The sequence below is a fragment of the Grampus griseus genome, assembly GCF_964374135.1.
Source record: "Grampus griseus genome assembly, chromosome: 11".
Lineage (NCBI taxonomy): Eukaryota > Metazoa > Chordata > Mammalia > Artiodactyla > Delphinidae > Grampus > Grampus griseus.
This window is the reverse complement of record NC_139005.1, coordinates 55,926,464-55,947,759: the sequence shown is the minus strand read 5'-3', so window position 1 is coordinate 55,947,759 and position 21,296 is coordinate 55,926,464. Positions and strand designations below refer to the sequence as shown.

Genomic DNA, 21,296 nt, shown 5'->3' with positions numbered 1-21,296 from the left:
AACCAGGAGGGAGTGGCAGGACATATTTAAAGTGATGAAAGGGAAAAACCTACAACCAAGATTACTCTACCCAGTAAGGATCTCATTCAGATTTGACAGAGAAATTAAAACCTTTACAGACAATCAAAAGTTAAGAGAATTCAGCACCACCAAACCAGCTTTACAACCAATGCTAAAGGAACTTCTCTAGGCAGGAAACACAAGAGAAGGAAAAGACCTACAAAAACAAACCCAAAACAATTAAGAAAATGGTAACAGGAACATGTGTATCAATAATTACCTTAAATGTAAATGGATTAAATGCACCAACCAAAAGACGTAGAATGGCTGAATGGATACAAAAACAAGACCCATATATATGCTGTCTACAAGAGACTTCAGACCTAGGGACACATACAGACTGAAAGTGAGGGGATGGAAAAAGATATTCCATGCAAATGGAAATCAAAAGAAAGCTGGAGTAGCAATTATTATATCAGACAAAATAGACTTTAAAATAAAGACTATTACAAGACACAAAGAAGGACACTACATAATGATCAAGGGATCAATCCAAGAAGGAGATGTAACAATTATAAATATTTATGCACCCAACATAGGAGCACCTCAATACATAAGGCAAATGCTAACAGCCATAAAAGGGGAAATCGACAGTAATACAATCATAGTAGGGGGCTTTAACACCCCACTTTCACCAATGGACAGATCATCTAAAATGAAAATAAATAAGGAAACACAAGCTTTAAATGACACATTAAACAAGATGGACTTAATTAATATTTATAGGTCATTCCATACAAAAACAACAGAATACACATACTTCTCAAGTGCTCATGGAACATTCTCCAGGATAGATCATACCTTGGGTCACAAATCAAGCCTTGGTATATTTAAGAAAATTGAAATCGTATCAAGTATCTTTTCCGACCACAGCTCTATGAGACTAGATATCAATTACAGGAAAAAATCTGTGAAAAATACAAACACATGGAGGCTAAACAATACACTACTAAATAACCAAGAGATCACTGAAGAAACCAAAGAGGAAATCAAAAAACACCTAGAAACAAATGACAATGAAAACACGATGACCCAAAACCTATGGGATGCAGCAAAAGTAGTTCTAAGAGGGAAGTATATAGCAATATAATCCTACCTTGAGAAACAAGAAATCTCTCAAATAAACAACCTAACCTTAAACCTAAAGCAATTAGAGAAAGAAGAACAAAAAAAACCCAAAGTTAGCAGAAGGAAAGAAATCATAAAGATCAGATCAAAAATAAATGAAAAAGAAATGAAGGAAACGATAGCAAAGATCAATAAAACTAAAAGCTGGTTTTTGAGAAGATAAACAAAATTGATAAACTATTAGCCAGAATCATGAAGAAAAAAGGGGAGAAGACTTAAATCAACAGAATTAGAAATGAAAAAGGAGAAGTAACAACTGACACTGCAGAAATACAAAGGATCATGAGAAATTACTACAAGCAAGTATATGCCAATAAAATGGACAACCTGGAAGAAATGGACAAATTCTTAGAAAAGCACAACCTTCTGAGACTGAACCAGGGAGAAATAGAAAATATAAACAGACCAGTCACAAGCACTGAAATTGAAACTGTGATTAAAAATCTTCCAAAAAACAAAAGCCCAGGACCAGATGGCTTCACAGGCAAATTCTATCAAACATTTAGAGAAGAGATAACACCTATCCTTCTCAAACTCTTCCAAAATATAGTAGAGGGAGGAACACTCCCAAACTCATTCTATGAGGCCACCATCACCCTGATACCAAAACCAGACAAAGATGTCACAAAAAAAGAAAACTACAGGCCAATATCACTGATGAACACAGATGAAAAAATCCTCAACAAAATACTAGCAAACAGAATCCAACAGCACAATAAAAGGATCATACAACATGATCAACTGGGGTTTATCCAAGGAATGCAAGGATTCTTCAATACACACAAATCAATCAATGTGATACACCATATTAACAAACTGAAGGATAAAAACCATATGATCATCTCAATAGATGCAGAAAAAGCTTTGGACAAAATTCAACACCCATTTATGATAAAAATCCTCCAGAAAGGAGGCATAGAGGAAACTTACCTCAACTTAATAAAGACCATATATGACAAACCCACAGCCAACATTGTTCACAATGGTGAAAAACTGAAACCATTTCCATTAAGATCAGGAACAAGACAAGGTTGCCCACTCTCACTCCTATTATTCAACATAGTTTTGGAAGCTTTAGCCACAGCAGTCAGAGAAGTAAAAGAAATAAAAGGAATCCAAACTGGAAAAGAAGTAAAGCTGCCACTGTTTGCAGATGACATGATACTATACATAGAGATTCCTAAAGATGCTACTAGAAAATTACTAGAGCTAATCAATGAATTTGGTAAAATAGCAGGATACAAAATTAATGCAGAGAAATCTCTTGCATTCCTATACACTAATGATGAAAAATCTGAAAGAGAAATTAAGGAAACACTCCCATTTACCATTGCAACAAAAAGAATAAAATACCTAGGAATAAACCTACCTAAGGAGGCAAAAGACCTGTATGCAGAAAACTATAAGACACTGATGAAAGAAATTAAAGATGATACAAACAGATGGAGAGATGTATCATGTTCTTGGATGGGAAGAATCAACATTATGAAAATGACTATAATACTCAAAGCAATCTACAGATTCAATGGAATCCCTATCAAACTATCAATGGCATTTTTCACAGAATTAGAACAAAAAATTTCACAATTTGTATGGAAACACAAAAGACGCCGAATAGCCAAAGCAATCTTGAGAAAGAAAAACAGAGCTGGAGGAATCAGGCTCTCTGACTTCAGACTATACTACAAAGCTACAGTAATCAAGACAGTATGATACTGGCACAAAAACAGAAATATAGATCAATGGAACAGAAGGGAAAACCCAGAGATAAACCCACGCACATATGGTCAACTTATCTTTGATAAAAGAGACAAGAATATACAATGGAGAAAAGACAGCCTCTTCAACAAGTGGTGCTGGGAAAACTGGACAGCTACATGTAAAAGAATGAAATTAGAACACTTCCTAATACCATACACAAAAATAAACTCAAAATGGATTAAAGACATAAATGTAAGGCCAGACAATATAAAACTCTTAGAGGAAAACATAGGAAGAACACTCTACGACATAAATCACAGCAAGAATCTTTTTGACCCACCTCCTAGAGAAATGGAAATAAAAACAAAAATAAACAAATGGGACCTAATGAAACTTAAAAGCTTTTGCACAGCAAAGGAAACCATAAACAAGACGAAAAGACAACCCTCAGGATAGGAGAAAATATTTGCAAATGAAGCAACCGACAAAGGATTAATCTCCAAATTATATAAGCAGCACATGCAGCTCAATATCAAAGAAACAAACAACCTAATAAAAAAAATGGGCAGAAGACCTAAATAGACATTTCTCCAAAGAAGATATACAAATTGCCAGCAAACAAACAAAAGGATGCTCAACATCACTAATCAGTAGAGAAATGCAAATCAAAACTACAATGAGATATCACCTCACACCGGTCAGAACAGCCATCATCAAAAAGTCTACAGACAATAAATGCTGGAGAGGGTGTGGAGAAAAGGGAACCCTCTTGCACTGTTGGTGGGAATGTAAATTGATACAGCCACTGTGGAGAACAGTATGGAGGGTCCTTAAAAAACTAAAAATAGAACTACCATACGACCCAGCAATCCCACTACTGGGCATATACCCTGAGAAAACCATAATTCAAAAAGAGTCATGTACCACAATGTTCATTGCAGCTCTATTTACAATAGCCAGGACATGGAAACAGCCTAAGTGTCCATCAACAGATGAATGGATAAAGAAGATGTGGCACATATATACAATGGAATATTACTCAGCCATAGATAGAAATGAAATTGAGTTATTTGTAGTGAGGTGGATGGACCTTGAGTCAGTCATACAGAGTGAAGTAAGTCAGAAAGAGAAAAACAAATACCATATGCTAACACATATATATGGAATCTAAAAAAAAAAAAAAGGAAAAATGGTTTGATGAACCTGGGGTAGGACAGAAATAAAGATGCAGATGTAGAGAATGGACTTGAGCACACAGGGAGGGGCAAGGGTAAGCTGGGACGAACTGAGAGAGTAGCATTGAAATATATACAGTACAAAATGTAAAACAGACAGCTAGTGGGAAGCGGCTGCATTCCACAGGGAGATCAGCTCGGTACTTTGTGACCTAGAGGGGTGGGATAACGGAGGGTGGGAGGGATACACAAGATGGAGGAGATATGGGGATATATGTATACATATTGCTGATTCACTTTGTTATTCAGCAGAAACTAACACAGCATTATAAAGCAATTATACTCCAATAAAGATGTTAAAAAAAAAATGAAATAATGCCATCTGCAGCAACATGGATGGACCTAGAGATTATCATATTAAGTGAAGTAAGTCAGAAAGAGAAAGACAAATATCATATGATATCACTTATATGTATAATCTAAAATATGATACAAATGAGCTTATTTACAAAACAGAAACAGATTCACAGACATAGAAAACAAACTTATGGTTAACAAAGGGGGAAAGGGATAAATTAGGAGTTTGCGATTAGCAGATACAAACTACTATATATAAAATAGATAAACAATAAGGTCCTACCCTATAGCACAGGGAACTATATCCAATAATAAACCATACTGGAGAATTATATATATATATATATATATATATATATATATATATATATATATATATATATATATATATATATAACTGACACAACATTGTAAATTAACTATACGTCAATTAAAAAAAATTTTTTTAAATAGTCATGGAATCTGTCCTCATGACATTTACAATTGCGAGAAAAAGTGGAATACTGTCTAGCCTCTTTTTAAATTTATTCATTCAATAAATATTAATTGAACTAGGACTACTGGTGGCACTTTATTATCATCAGTAAATAATACAGCTTCATGCCCTCATGAAACCTTCGGTTTAGTAGGGATAGATAGACAATAAACACAATAAATGTGTGAATTATATGGTATAGTCAAGGGAGGTAAGTGGTGTGGATAAAAAGCAATAGTTGAGCAGGGTAAGAAGGGGGATCAGGAGGGAGGGAGGTGTGCAGGGCCAGGATGCAGCTTTTAGTAGAGAGATCAGCACCCTGAGACGATGTTTGACCAAAGACTTGGAAGAGGTGCGGGAGCCATTCCCTCAGATACCTGGAGGAAGACCAGCTGTGACTAAGGCTTTCAGGTGGGACCATGCCTGGTGTGTTCAAGGAAGGAGAGGAGGCAAGTGTGGCTGGAGAGGGTCCATAGGAGAGGTGAGAGTAATAGGAAACGAGATCAGAAAGCAAATGGGAGCAAGTCGTGACAGACCTTGGACTGCTTAAGAACTTGGGCTTTAAGCTGAGAGAAGGAGGGAGCCAGGGAGGGGTTTTAGCAGAGGTGTGACATGATTCACCTGACTTGCCTTTCACTCCACCTTTTTGTCAGAAGAGACTGAAGGGGGCAAATAGAGAGGCGAGGAGACCTCCTGCTAGAATAAGATGGGAGAAGGATCTGCTGCCCTGATGAGGTGAGAGGAGTGGAGACAGGGATGTGAGAGGAGAGAGTGAGGTGACAGATGCTGAGTAGTTTTGGAAGGTGCAGCCAACGGGACTTACTGACAGAGTGGACTATGGTATGAAGAAAGGGAGGAGCTGAGGACGACTCCAAGGCTTTTGACCTTTTGGAAGGAAGGAATTTTCACCAGTTGAGATAAAAGGTGGCAGGAGGAGCGTGTTTTAGGGAAAAAATGAGGAGGTCAGCTTTGGGCATGTTGGGCTTAAGATGTTTAGGAGAGTATCAAGAATAGGTCTGGAGCTGGGTGAAAATCTGGGCTGGAGGTATAAATTTGGAAGTGGCATCACATAAGATTTTTTATTGCATATGATTAAATATGAAAACATGGATGTTGTTCTAACAAGACAAAATTATGTGGAGCAAAAGCTGAGTTTCTCCTTCACTCTCTTACTCCAAATCTACGACCTTTTCCAGCAGTAACATTATTAAGGAGCTAGTATGTGTTAAGAAACGAAAAATGTCTTCAGAACGTACAATCTGCCATATCGGAGAACCAGAACCAACAGTTGTTTTTCAGTTTCACATGCATTTTATCACACAAGCAAAGGTGCTTTATAATTGTTCAAGCATTTATGCATAGTTTTTTCCCCATATCTCTATATCTTCCCTTTACTTACACAGTAATATAATTTCCAGAATGGCCATCTTCCACCATTATGGTGGCGAAGTAACAGAATTTCACAGCTGTTTGGAATAAACAATATACTTGGATTTGCATGCCTTTTCTTATGAAATTAAACTGATTTTTAATTGGTCTTATCTTGCAATTTTTTCTTTATCCATCTGGAATGTGCCTGAGCTAAGCGGTACCATCCATTTGAGAAATATCATTGATTATAAAGTACAGGATACACTTTAAGCACTGTAGTAACAATTCTCTAGACTCTAGGCTTTCATCCCTAAAATAGAACAGTTTCTGTACCTTCCATTAGGAAAAGATAACCTTCAGAATGTGAACTAATGCATTTCTGTTTTGTTGAGTTGGCAATTACTCTGTGTAAGGAAAGTAATGATGACTCCTAAAATAACCAGTGTATGAGTTTAGATCTTCATCTGTAATAAAACTCAATAGTCTTTCTAGTCTTAGGAGTTCACTGTTTCTTCCCTGAAATCAAAGAGAAAAAAATTAATTGAAAAAGAAAAACAAATCAAACCCACTTCAGTTTGATTTTTTGGCAGAGTTCTGTCTCCAAGAACATGTATCAGAAACCTCCGCACCTAGATTGACACATGGTTTATCCCAAGCAGCTGCCTGTTATGCAGCTATTGCATCCATCATGGTATCCAGTAAATAGGAAAAAAATAAGAAAGAGTAAGGCACGAGTTCTCAAGAAGCTCACAGTTCCACTAAGCCAATAAAAATTTAGTTTTAGGGAAAAAAATATCACTGTGAATGATTCTCAAGCCAACTGAACCAAGGTATTCTGCTGTTGAAAAAAACTGATGAATGAATGTTCTCAATTGAAAGCTTGCTCTATGAATTTTTCTTGAATCTTTAGCACTAACCACTGTCTTTTTCTAGACAGATCCAGCACATAGCAAAGTGAATAAGTACCAGAAGCAATAGCAGAAAAACTGAGGCTCAGCCAATCACATTCAATTCAACTTGATTTTTATAGACACATGAGCTCCTACTTGTGATTTTAGTTTCCATCCATTTTTGCTGATAAAAATGTTCTTATTTGCAAGATCAAATAAAACACATCAAAATTACATGGTGCCCTGCAAAGAACCATGTCACCTGAACAAATCTGAAATCATATTCTGTAGGTTTTGCTCTTCATGTGCAAATGGGCTCAAAGGACAAAGCAAGAGTCATATCAGACTTCTCTTTCCTCCTCCTCCTCTCCCTCCCCCATCTCCCTCCTTTCCTTCTCCTCCAGTGGTAGTTTGCCTCTGGGTTTTCTCATACCATCCTTCCTCTGCATTCCACTTGCCAACCACCCCAGTTCATACCAGAACAACCATAATAACCTTCAAACTGATTCCCTTCCTATAATCCCCGCCCACTCAAATCCAGCACATTCCCATCTCATAGACTCACCTTTCTGCAACACAGATTTTTGTCAAGCCCTTTGCCTGTTCAAAAATGTTTACTGATTTCTTATTCCCCATTTAGTAATGTCCAAAAGTCTTAGAGTCAGAATCAAAGCCTCCAAAATAAAACAATTTCTAGCATTTGCTTACTATTTGAATGCAAAGTTTCACATACACAAGACTATGTTCAACCAAGTGCTCAAGAGAAATTTGGCAAAAGATTTTTCACATCAATGGAAATGAATAGCTGGCTCTCCTTTAGGAAGTGGTGTTGCCTACCTAAACTTGCTTTTTGTTTCCTTAAGGAACAAAGGGTGATTTATCTTGACATCTATGGATGAATATCAGCATTTCCATCACTTAGAAATGATCAGTTACTCTTTTTTGTGAATTGTCCTGTCACTGGAGGTTTACTGGAATCAAAGACAAATGTGTTTATCAGGGCTGTTGAAAATCATAGTGGCCAGGACTGGAAAACTTGATACTTGCTTTCAAAAGAAAATATGGCTGGTATAGTTATTTCATAGAGCCCTGACATTGCGTGTCTCTTATATTGTTTGCTATTAATTATAGGATTTAAAATATCTTCTACAAAAGCCTAAAAAGATGAACTTTATGCTAAATGAGTATCACCTCTCTAGGGTGGCATGATAGAGTACCACTCTGTTCTTTATATGTTGTTTTACATTTTATTTTTTAATACACATTACCTTTAGAATCTGGGGGAAAAAAGATGTCTATTTTAAACAAGAAACTAAAGTTTTCTTCAAAAATTCATATGAACAGTTAACTTTGAAATTTGGTATTTGTCGGATACTTGAAATTGGCTGTACTGGCTTGTCCCCTCTAATGAATTAATTTCTGAATGGCATCTCAGTACCTATTAGAAATAGCCAACAGACTCAGAGCCCAGCAATGGGAGTTTGTTCATTCAATCCAATCATTATCGACTAATTTGCATTTTAGAATGCTAATTCAACTATTACTTAGTCATTCCTCAAAACTGTCCAATAGGAAAGATGAATGTAATTAACCCTGCTTAAAAGTGGGACCAGCCAACGGAGCCCCATAGAGGAAGCCGATTCCCCCAGGTATGCAGTCATAACTGCCGGGAATCATGCCACGTTTCAGGGCCACCACACATCCAGTAAGACACCCAAGAGCAAGATTGTTTTTAAATAGCTCCAACATTTCTATTTCATAAGCACTTGGGTTTAGATTTGCTCAAACTCTACAGCATTGATCAGCCTTGCAAACCTTTCTAAATGTAACATTGGGTCTATCCAGCCACTTCTCATGGCAACCCAAATATAAAACGTGCAGCAGTGTAGATACGCTTTTAAAATGTTCACAAACTCCCCCAAAGGTACTAACAGAAGTATCATAGTGACAAGGTGATAATCAGATGAGAAATAGATATTCAATATCCAGTATGCACAGGGCTCTGTGCTGGAGCTATGTACAGGGATAGGGGCAAGAAATCAGACACCGACAACTCTATTTTTGCTCTAAGGTACTTATAGTTTGATAAAGAAACCAGTCAAGTACATATAAAACTTAAGATACTACAGAAAAAATTTCAAATGTATTTACTTTCAATTTTAGAATAAGCATCTTTTTTCTTATTTTTAATAGTCACTTTATTTAAGCTTAAGGCACAGCACTTAGCGCACACGTTACTTTAGAAGGTTGGAAATCTTCTGGGAATTGACCCCGAAATTATTTACTGCATTATTTAAAGAATGCTGATGAACTCTCTCTTTCAAGAAGGAAAGTATGGAAGCACAATAAAACTAAGAGAAAACGTTTTGAATAACTAAGCATGTTTCTAGCTGACCGTGGAAGGATGACACATGTAACGAATCAGTGTGTTATAAGTTTCCACTACTGTATGCCATCACATGTAGTAATTGTCTACGCTCTTCTTCACATACACACAAGCACACACACACACCGCAATCAAACATACATGCTTGTTGCTGTTTTTTAACGTATTTATTGGAGTATAATTGCTTTACAATGGTGTGTTAGTTTCTGCTGTATCACAAAGTGAATCAGCTATACATATATGTATATCCCCATATCCCCTCCCTCTTGCATCTCCCTCCCACCAGCCCTATCCCATGCCTCTAGGTGCTTCCCACTAGCTATCTATTTTACATTTGGTAGTGTATATATGTCCTTACCACTCTCTCACTCCATCCCAGCTTACCCTTCCCCGTCCCCCTGTCCCCAAGTCCATTCTCTACGTCTGCATCTTTATTCCTGTCCAGTCCCTATGTTCTTCAGAACATTTTTTTTTGATTCCTTATATATGTGTTAGCATATTGTATTTGTTTTCCTCTTTCTGACTTACTTCACTCTGTATGACTGACTCGAGGTCCATCCACCTCACCACAAATAAATCAATTTCATTTCTCTTTATGGCTGAGTAATATTCCATTGTATATATGTGCCACATCTTCTTTATCCATTCATCTGTCAAAGGACACTTAGGCTGCTTCCATCTCCTGGCTATTGTGAATAGTGCTGCAAAGAACATCGTGATACATGACTCTTTTTGAATCATGGTTTTCTCAGGGTATATGCCTAGTAGTGAGATTGCTGGCTCATATGGTAGTTCTATTTTTAGTTTTTTAAGGAACTCCATACTGTTCTCCATAGTGGCTCTATCTATTTACATTCCCACCAACAGTGCAAGAGGGTTCCCTTATCTCCAGACCCTCTCCAGCATTTATTGTCTGTACACTTTTTGATGATGGCTGTTCTGACCGGTGTGAGGTGATATCTCATTGTAGTTTTGATTTGCATTTCTCTACTGATTAGTGATGTTGAGCATCCTTTCATGTGTTTGTTGGCAATCTGTATATCTTCTTTGGAGAAATGTCTATTTAGGTCTTCTGCCCATTTTTTTTATTAGGTTGTTTGTTTCTTTGATATTGAGCTGCATGTGCTGCTTATATATTTTGGAGATTAATCCTTTATCAGTTGCTTCATTTGCAAATATTTTCTCCCATCTTGAGGGTTGTCTTTTCGTCTTGTTTATGGTTTCCTTTGCTGTGCAAAAGATTTTAAGTTTCATTAGGTCCCATTTGTTTATTTTTGTTTTTATTTCCATTTCCCTAGGAGGTGGGTCAAAAAGGATCTTGCTGTAATTTATGTCGTAGAGTGTTCTTCCTATGTTTTCCTCTAAGAGTTTTATATTGTCTGGCCTTACATTTATGTCTTTAATCCATTTTGAGTTTATTTTTGTGTATGGTATTAGGAAGTGTTCTAATTTCATTCTTTTACATGTAGCTGTCCAGTTTTCCCAGCACCACTTGTTGAAGAGGCTGTCTTTTCTCCATTGTATATTCTTGTCTCCTTTATCAAAGATAAGTTGACCATATGTGCATGGGTTTATCTCTGGGCTTTCTCTTCTGTTCCATTGATCTGTATTTCTGTTTTTGTGCCAGTATCATACTGTCTTGATTACTGTAGCTTTGTAGTATAGTCTGAAGTCAGAGAGCCTGATTCCTCCAGCTCTGTTTTTCTTTCTCAAGATTGCTTTGGCTATTCGGCGTCTTTTGTGTTTCCATACAAATTGTGAATTTTTTTGTTCTAATTCTGTGAAAAATGCCATTGGTAGTTTGATAGGGATTCCATTGAATCTGTAGACTGCTGCATTTTCACAGTGTTCATTCTTCCCATCCAAGAACATGGTATATCTCTCCATCTGTTTATATCATCTTTAATTTCTTTCATCAGTGTCTTATAGTTTTCTGCATACAGGTCTTTTGCCTCCTTAGGTAGGTTTATTCCTAGGTATTTTATTCTTTTTGTTGCAATGGTAAATGGGAGTGTTTCTTTAATTTCTCTTTCAGACTTTTCATCATTAGTGTATAGAAATGCAAGAGATTTCTCTGCATTAATTTTGTATCCTGCTACTTTACCAAATTCATTGATTAGCTCTAGTAGTTTTCTGGTAGCATCTCTAGGATTCTCTATGTATAATATCATGACATCTGCAAAGAGTGACAGTTTTACTTCTTCTTTTCCAATTTGGATTCCTTTTATTTCTTTTTCTTCTCTGACTGCTGTGGCTAAAGCTTCCAAAACTATGTTGAATAATAGGGGTGAGACTGGGCAACCTTGTCTTGTTCCTGATCTTAGTGGAAATGGTTTCAGTTTTTCACAACTGAGAACAATGTTGGCTGTGGGTTTGTCATATACGGCCTTTATTACGTTGAGGTAAGTTCCCTCTATGCCTCCTTTCTGGAGGATTTTTATCATAAATGGGTGTTGAATTTTGTCAAAAGTTTTTCCTGCATCTATTCAGATGATCATATGGTTTTTCTCCTTCAATTTGTTAATATGGTGTATCACACTGACTGATTTGCATATACTGAAGAATCCTTGCGTTCCTGGGATAAACCCTACTTGATCATGGTGTATGATCCTTTTATTGTGCTATTGGATTCTGTTTGCTAGTATTGTGTTGAGGATTTTTTCATCTGTGTTCATCAGTGATATTGGCTTGTAGTTTTCTTTTTTTGTGACATCTTTGTCTGGTTTTGGTATCAGGGTGATGGTGGCCTCATAGAATGAGTTTGGGAGTGTTCCTCCCTCTGTTATATTTTGGAAGACCTGGACTTGATTGACTATTTCCTTTTCCATATTAGGGAAGTTTTCAACTATAATCTCTTCAAATATTTTCTCAGTCCCTTTCTTTTACTCTTCTTCTTCTGAGACCCCTATAGTTTGAATGTTAGTGCATTTAATGTTGTCCCAGAGGTCTCTGAGACTGTCCTCAATTCTTTTCATTCTTTTTTCTTTATTCTGCTCTGTGGTAGTTATCGCCACTATTTTATCTTACAGGTCACTTATCCTTTCTTCTGCCTCAGTTATTCTGCTATTGATTCCTTCTAGAGAATTTTTTAATTTCATTTACTGTGTTGTTCATCACTGTTTGTTTGCTCTTTAGTTTTTCTAGGTCCTTGTTAAACGTTTCTTGTATTTTCTCCATTCTATTTCCAAGATTTTGGATCATCTTTACTATCATTACTCTGAATTCTTTTTCAGGTAGGCTGCCTATTTCCTCTTCATTTGTTTGGTCTGGTGGGTTTTAACCTTGCTGCTTCATCTGCTGCATATTTCTCTGTCTTCTCATTTTGCTTAACTTACTGTGTTTGGGGTTTCCTTTTCACAGGCTGCAGGTTTGTACTTCCCATTTTTTTTGGTGTCTGCCCCCAGTGGGTAAGGTTGGTTCAGTGGGTTGTGTAGGCTTCCTGTTGGAGGGGACTGGTGCCTGTTTTCTGATGGATGAGGCTGTATCTTGTCTTTCTGGTGGACAGGACCACGTCTAGTGGTGTGTTTTGGGGTGTCTGTGAACTTAGTATGATTTTAGGCACCCTCTCTGCTAATGAGTGGGGTTGTGTTCCTGTCTTGCTAGTTATTTGGTATGGGGTGTCCAGCACTGGGGCTTGATGGCCGTTGAGTGGATCTGGGTCTTAGTGTTGAGATGGAGATCTCTGGGAGACCTCTTGCCATTTGATATTACATGGAGCCGGGAGGTCTCTGGTGGACCAGTGTCCTGAACTCGGCTCTCCCACCTCAGAGGCTCAGGCCTGACACCTGGCCAGAGCACCAAGACGCTGTCAGCCACTCGGACAGGTACATGGGGAGTTTCTTGCCTTTTGGGAAGTCTGAGGTCTTCTGCCAGCATTCAGTAGGAGTGTAGATGTATTTTTGATGTATTTGTGGGGAGGAAAGTGATCTCCATGTCTTACTCCTCTGCCATCTTCAGATGGATGAATCTCATTCAAAGATTCAATGCTTACAACTTTACGTCCTCCAAATCCAGCAAAAATCACTTTCAATGGAAACCCACTGCACAGTCGCTTAGGATTATTTTCTGTTGTCTGAAACTCTTCTTGTGCAAGTCTTCTGGGACTGCTGCACGAGCCTACTTCCATCTCAGCAGAAAGCCCATTCTAGACTCTCTTGTGACTCACATTGCAGGCCTCTAACTTCTCAGCCATCCTGGTTAATAAGGAGCCAATGAGGCAGAAACTGAGAAATGGTGAGTCCCTAGTGGTCAGCACTATGATGGCACTCTCCTGGCCTTAAGACTCTTCAGTGATCCTTTCTCTGGGTCCTTTCCAGTTGGGCCTGGGTTTTTTCTCACGCTTATTGTTTTTAATGGTAGAGCATTCTCAGTACCTCTCAAATGAATGAAAATCCTGTTTATGTTCTTGTCTGCCCCAGTTTAAGGCTTCACAAGAATTTATTCTTGTTTTAAGCACACACAGACTGTCCCAATTCCCTGTTTTTGGCTGGCGGAGCCTCTTCAGAGCACTTTAGGGGCAAATGGCTCTTTCTCCCTTGATCCCAGGGGAGAGTCAAAATGAAAATAACAGACTTAGGTGACCCAAGCTCCTTCACATTACCTCCGACTTCTCATTCAAAGTGGTGCTTTGGGCAACAGGTGGAGTTATAATTATAGATGAGAAAAAAACCACATCAGCAGCTGTTGCTCCTGTTTGTTCCCGGCTATCACCGTCACCAGTGGACAAATTGGCATAAACAGTTCTCCAGACTCCGCATGAGCGAAGGGTGAGCCGAGAGTACAACACCGACCCGAAGGCACCTCTGCAGGGGGAGCCTGGAGATTGTCTTTCCTGTCGGAGACTCCAAACCAAACAAATAGGTTAGTGCACAGAGTATACCTATGCGTTTTACCTCTGACCTCTACTCGATGTGATCTTGGTTTTTCTGACAGAGCTGTACCAGAAGGGTGAACTGTTAAAGGAAAGAGAGTTATTTAAGGACTGTTATTCAAAAGTCCAGTGCCCGTGAGAACAAATTATGAAATGGTTTAATTTATTATGCTCCTCTCCCAGTTTTGGCTGTATTCACATTAGACAAAGAGACAAAGAGACAAAGTGAAAATGGAAAAATGAAACTGCTTTTGTGGCCTGAGTCCCAACCTTTCGTAATGATACCTACTTTTGCCAAAAAAATCTCTGGTTTCTTTGTTAACATCAGTAGTTGAAGCCTTAGGCTGGTGATTAGAAAAAAAAAAATACCGCTCCAGAATATAGTTCCAGAGTTTCACTTTTTTTTCTTTTCTTTTTTTTTAGGGAAACTAGGCAAATGAGAATTGGGTTTTTTCTCTACCTCTAAATAAAGACAGAAAATGTCCTTGTTTATGATAAAATGTGTGCTGTAGGCTACTTTGTATAAGAAATCTGCTATAGGATTTATTACTTATGTCTAGTACAGTTCTACCTAAAAACTCGATCATTTCAGTCTAAGTAGCTCTATAAGACTCCTCATAGATCCTTTTGAAAGCAAAAGGTTTCAAAGAAATTTCATGTTCTCCGTGTATGCTTTGTGTTAGAAAGCTGTGGAGCAGGATTTTCAAACAAAGATTAGCTTTGGGGCATCTTCTCAAAACCTGAATGTTTAGTGTCTTGGTGAAGAGCAATGGAATTCCAGAGAATCCACTAAAAACTAGGCTTTGGGCCCCAGTTCTCAACCCACCCACATCCATGGAACAGTCCAGGTGGAAAGAGTCCTAAATAATGGCCTCATTTTTTCAGCTCCAAACAGAAGGTGCCCCATCCCTAAGCATTTTATGTGGGACTTTTCAATGGGAAAATGCACCTTACTTAGTATCACTGTGGCCCGACGTTTTGTCTACCTTGTGAAGTGCACAGATTGCTAACTATGCACTCAGAGCTCCACTAGAGAGACATAAATTAAAACAACCAAAAGTAACCCATCAATTAAATTCCCACAAGGGGCTGGCTTCTCCTGATTTCTAAGAGAGCCATAACTTTCTTTTAGGAAATTTAAGGGTGAAGTAAATACCTCTTTACACATTTTAGCAAATAAAGCCCCAAACAATAAGTTTGACCACTGCTTTTGAAAAGGTCAATTAATATGGCATATCAATACCTTAGATCTTCCCATGGATTCAGAAAATATATGACAGATCATAATACACCATCTCTCATATATCTCGTTTAGTCATTCAAATATTTATTGAGTAATGGCTATATAATCTCAAAATATTTAGAAATGAAGGCAAGCTTAAGATTTCTAATATTTCTTTTTCCAGACACTCCTTTCTTCCCTTTTTCTACTAAAAGATTTAGCACTGAGTTGGTGGTTATCTCCAAATTCCAAATTGTTCAAGCTGAGAAAGGCAAAAAGTAGAGATGGTTGACTGGCTGCTGGTTAGGGTTTCTTTTGAGATACAGATTTATGCGCTGTCTTAAACATTGCTTTTTACTTGTGTGTTGTCTTCTTGCTCTTCTAGAAAAAAAAAGAAAAACTATCCAAGATGACTGTCACTTACTCCAGTAAAGTAGCAAATGCGACTTTTTTTGGATTTCATAGGTTACTCCTCAAGTGGAGAGGCAGCATCTACAAACTACTATACAGGGAATTTATTGTTTTTGCTGTACTTTACACAGCAATAAGTTTTATGTACAGGTACTTTCCTTTGCATGTGTCCTTAAATGGCCATTAGATAGCATATATGAATACAGTCTCAAAAATCCAAGCCCTTTTTGCATTATGTAACCTCCTCCTTTGCATGATCCTCTGTTGCCTACTTCTCCCCAGGACTGGGTATTTTAATCCACACCTAACCATTTTTAGGGTGTTAAATAGACTCTAACCGTCATGTTCAGGTGGCTCTCATTCCAGCCCCACTTTAATTGGTCATGATGAGGTATTAGTTGTGCTTCAAGAATTTTGCTATAGGCGTAAAATGAAAGATTTATACCTAGAACCTCACTAAGTGATGATTTTGAATGGCAAAGTCCACAGACAAATAATTATTTGTGCTTCTCTGAACTATGTTATTCATAGTTGGAGTTTCTGATTTGACAGCTTGCAGCGACTACCTACATAGTTAACATGTTCGTGAATAGTGTGTATCAGGCAACTTTCCTTCCTCTTTCCTGGAATGACGAAATCTTATCCAAGTTGGTGCCCCCAACTTTACCAATATCTCAATTAAAGAAAAGGTCCGAAAACTAATTTATTTTCTTTATATCTTCTGAGTTCAGGGCACATTATATTCATAAAAGACGTTTATTCTTCATAACCTCACAAACTTTGCCTGTCAAATTGACAGGAAATATGAGTAACATCATGTCCAAGAAATACTTTTATAACTAAAAATTATAGTTTTAATAAAATTTTATCAGTATTATAAAAGGGAAGCTTTATTAGTTTTTTAAATTAATATTGATTGCATACATTTCTTCTCTGGGGAAAGTTAAAACTTAAAATAGAAAAGCTAAAGGTTTTTGAGGCTGTATTTCCACCTTTACTGTGTTCATCAGTTTGTTCTTTTTCTTCTGCATACAATGGATAAATTTGTGTATCATTGTTTTCACCTACATTCTTCCTTGCAGCGACAGGACACCATGTGAAGAAGAGGGACCTTAATTTGGCTATAGCTGATAATGACCAAAAGTAGAATAGGAAGAGTTACTTTGCTCCATATCAAAACTACAGTTCCAAACAACTGTATATATTGGTATACATTTTGGCAAAATATCTTTACAAGGAAAGTTTTATTAAAAACCTCTAATAATTTTTCAGATTTGTCTTCTAAATACGGTATTATTTTGATGATTTATTTATGTGTCACCTACTCCTTCAGAATATGAAATGGTGGAAGACACATGACGTTTCAGGATAATTAGTTTATTTTTACTAATGTGAATTTATTGCTGCTACTGCCTCTTAGAATAGAATAGCTCTTAGAACAGTTGCATTGTAGCCAGAAATGCTCCATGGGGCCTTAACTTTGACTCCAATATCTTATTTATACCCCACAAAATTGTATGCACATATGTTTTCTAAAGACCAAAGAGGGCTTACATTTATAACAATAATCATTAGTTCAAGCCATTTTTCATTTTTTAAAGTTCAAATGTAAAAGTTTTTTAAAATAGACCCTTATATGTTGATCAAAGCTCTACCAAGAACTACAGGTTGAATCTGTCGAGAAAGTCAGACATATCTGTAGACAAATACAGACATAGTTTCATTCTCATGTCTACTAATGATGCTAAGTTTTTTAATCCTGTTATAAGCAAATAGTTATACCTAGCAAAAAAATCATAAGACAGAACCAGAATTCACTAGTTTGATTATACCTCTTTTTTTTTGCATTATGTGGGCCTCCCACTGCTGTGGCCTCCCCCACTGCGGAGCACAGGCTCCGGACGCGCAGGCCCAGCGGCCATGGCCCACGGGCCCAGCTGCTCCGCATGTGGGATCCTCCCGGACCGGGGCATGAACCTGCGTCCCCCGCATCGGCAGGCGGACTCCCAACCACTGCGCCACCAGGGAAGCCCTATACCTCTTTTTATTTGGGGATGGATTTGACAAAATACTCGCTGTGGTGCTTTCTAGCTAGTAAAATTTCTATGTGTCTATCAGCTAAATATTTTTTCCTTTGGCCAACTATTAATAGTAACAACCACTTTATTATTGATTAAGTGTGACAACATATGCTAAGTGGTTTTATATATCATATATTCTTTAATTCTCATAACATTCCTGATACATATCAATAGGTATTAATTATCCCCATTTACAAATGAGAAAACTGAGACTCAGACTGATTTAAAAATATGCTCAAATCCAAATCTGTTAAGTGGCAGATCTGGGATTCAAACCTGGCTCTGTTAAACCCTACGGTCTGTGCTCTCCACGTTTAAATTCTCTCTGATCTTTTTTTTTTTTTTTGGCGTTACGCAGGCCTCTCACCGCTGCGGCCTCTCCCGTTGCGGAGCACAGGCTCCAGACGCGCAGGCCCAGCGGCCATGGCCCACGGGCCCAGCCGCTCCACGGCATGTGGGATCCTCCCGGACCGGGGCACGAACCCGTGTCCCCTGCATCGGCAGGCGGACTCTCAACCACTGCGCCACCAGGGAAGCCCTGATCATTTTTATTTGAGTACCAGAAACCATTCTAGCTGTAACTTGTCATCAGCATGACCTTGATAGGCCTGTCCACCAGGTGATGCCTCTCTTGTCAGCTTTTCTTGATTTCAGAATTTCTGACACCTCTTCCAAGCTGAGGCAGGAACTCCAAGCCCACCCTGCACCCACACACCTTCTTGGTCAGCACCAGCTCCCAGGTCTTCATCTGCAGTCTGGTCGGTGGCTCACTGTCACCTCATTATCTCTCTGTGTCCTTCTTCAAAGTTCTACTGACCCAAATAGGCCTCTGACACAGGCTATGATGAGTGTTTTCAAGGGATTCCTTCCTCCCTTGGAAAAGCTGCATTCATTCATTTATTCAAATTGATCTGTGTTTTCTTTCTGGATTTTGATCATTATTATTAACCTGCCTTGAGATAGTTCTTCTGATTCTGAATCTCCTCCTTGCAACATAAATACCAATAATAGCTTCATTAAATGGATTTATGTTTAACAATACCAGAAAATGGGTTTGTGTCAGATCCATAATATAAATTTTTATATGTATACTATAGAAATAAAAACCCACTAAACATAATTATAAAAATTTCACTACTAATTGTTAAATCTGTGTTGTTTTATATTTTAAATGTATATTTTTAATTTTTTTATTTTGAAAATGTTTTTTAAGATTTTTTTTTTTTTGATGTGGACCATTTTTAAAGTCTTTATTGAATTTGTTACAATATTGCTTCTGTTTTATGTTTTGGTGTTTTGGCCCCAAGGCATGTGGGATCTTAGCTCCCTGACCAGGGATCGACCCCATATCCCATGCATTACAAGGCAAAATCTCAACCACTTGACCACCAGGGAAGTCCCTTAAATAACTGTAGGCTTTAAAATAAACAGTTATAGGGCTTCCCTGGTGGCGCAATGGTTGAGAGTCCGCCTGCCGATGCAGGGGACACGGGTTCGTGCCCTGGTCCAGGAAGATCCCACATGCCGTGGAGCGGCTGGGCCCGTGGGCCATGGCCGCTGAGCCTGCGCGTCCGGAGCCTGTGCTCCACAACGGGAGAGGCCACAGCAGTGAGAGGCCCGCGTATTGCAAAAACAAAAAAAAAACAAAAAAAACCAAAAAAAAACAGTTATAACATCCCTTGAAGTACAACATGTATAATTAAGAATGTACTAAGTAGCATATTCATGAAAAAGTAAGATCAGGATGTCGAATCCAGGGTTATTATTCAATAATTACTTAATAAGTATCATCCACTTAAGGCATTCTTTTTTTAAGTACATATGATGAATAATTGGAAAATGGACTCTTTTATGAAGTATTTTGCTCTAAATCCAATGCATTAATCATATAAAAAATTTTTAAATATGAAGTATTTAAAAATAAAATGGTTATTATGTCCCACTGTGTAATGACCAACAACATTTATGTACTAAAAACGTTAGTACTTAAAACATTCAGCAGTTAAAAAGGTTTTGAGATACATCAGCTTAGGTAGAAAAGAAAAAGTTACTGCTCCTTAAAAAAAAAAATTGAGGTTATTTTCGCTTAATTGTTTGCACTGAATGTCACTTGCAAAGCAGGTGCAGAAGTATAATATCATAAAGGGCTGTGCATTTTATTTTTGCTCCAGATTGTTACTTACAGGAGCCCAAAAACGTTACTTTGAAAAATTATCAATTTACTGTGACAGATATGCTGAACAAATTCCAGTAACCTTTGTGCTTGGTAAGTATAGGTCACATGCAGAATGCAGCCACACAGCTGTCTCCGTTAGGATAACACCAATGACTCTGCATGGGAGTGTTTCCAAGCTGAGAGGCATGCCTGAAAAGTCACTGCTTGCAATAGAACCAGAATCATCCATAAGGTTTACCTTCAAGGCTGCTTTTGTTAAATTAACAACCAACAAGTTTGAGGTAATAATCTGCTCTTGGACAATTCGGCTTTCTTTTCACTAACTCTCCATTTTTGCCATCAATATTTGAGTTCTAATAGCCACTTACTGGGTGCTACAGCATTGCGAGGCACAAATTACATTTTTTTTCTGGAGGGCAAAATCATCAGATATGGATAACAACATATTTTTTACACCCCGATCCCTAAAAAAAACTAAAATTCTGCTGAAAGCATCAGTGTCAACAATATGTCTACAGTAAGAAATTGCTTTACAATTTCCTGTTACTCTACAGGGTTTTATGTCACTCTGGTGGTGAACCGATGGTGGAACCAGTTTGTGAATCTGCCCTGGCCAGACAGGCTGATGTTCCTCATCTCCAGCAGTGTTCACGGAAGTGACGAGCACGGGCGCCTGCTCAGGAGGACACTGATGCGCTACGTCAACCTCACATCCCTGCTCATCTTCCGCTCGGTGAGCACGGCCGTGTACAAAAGGTTTCCGACAATGGACCATGTGGTTGAAGCAGGTACTGTAAATGACTTTTCCTTCCATGGGTCTCCTCTTGACCTCGATCAGAACTTTCAAAGTTCCTTGGAAAATGCCTTTTATTTATTCATTCATTCAAGAAACATTTACTGATTACCTATCATGTGCCAGAAACAGTCTTAAGAGGTAAAAATGAATGTCATGGTTCCAGCCCTCAAGCAGTTTACTTGGGGGGCAGAGCAAAG

The 21,296-nt window shown here is 38.0% G+C and overlaps 1 protein-coding gene across 11 annotated transcripts in view; it reads left to right on the top strand.

The window, feature by feature from the left end:
* The first annotated feature begins 14,286 nt into the window (after nucleotides 1-14,286).
* The window catches only part of BEST3 (bestrophin 3), a 65,413-nt gene continuing 58,403 nt past the window's right edge, over nucleotides 14,287-21,296 (top strand). For 6 of the 11 annotated variants that reach the window (XM_082666617.1, XM_082666619.1, XM_082666615.1 and 3 more), the window contains exons 1-4: nucleotides 14,288-14,403; nucleotides 16,021-16,196; nucleotides 20,299-20,393; nucleotides 20,858-21,091. In XM_082666617.1, coding sequence (XP_082522743.1) covers nucleotides 16,045-16,196; nucleotides 20,299-20,393; nucleotides 20,858-21,091 — 481 coding nt within the window. In that variant the 5' untranslated portion in view covers nucleotides 14,288-14,403; nucleotides 16,021-16,044. Of the gene's footprint in view, nucleotides 14,404-16,020; nucleotides 16,197-20,298; nucleotides 20,585-20,857; nucleotides 21,092-21,296 lie in introns of all 11 variants that reach the window. The other 5 variants (XM_082666620.1, XM_082666621.1, XM_082666622.1 and 2 more) reach the window with 5 other exon arrangements.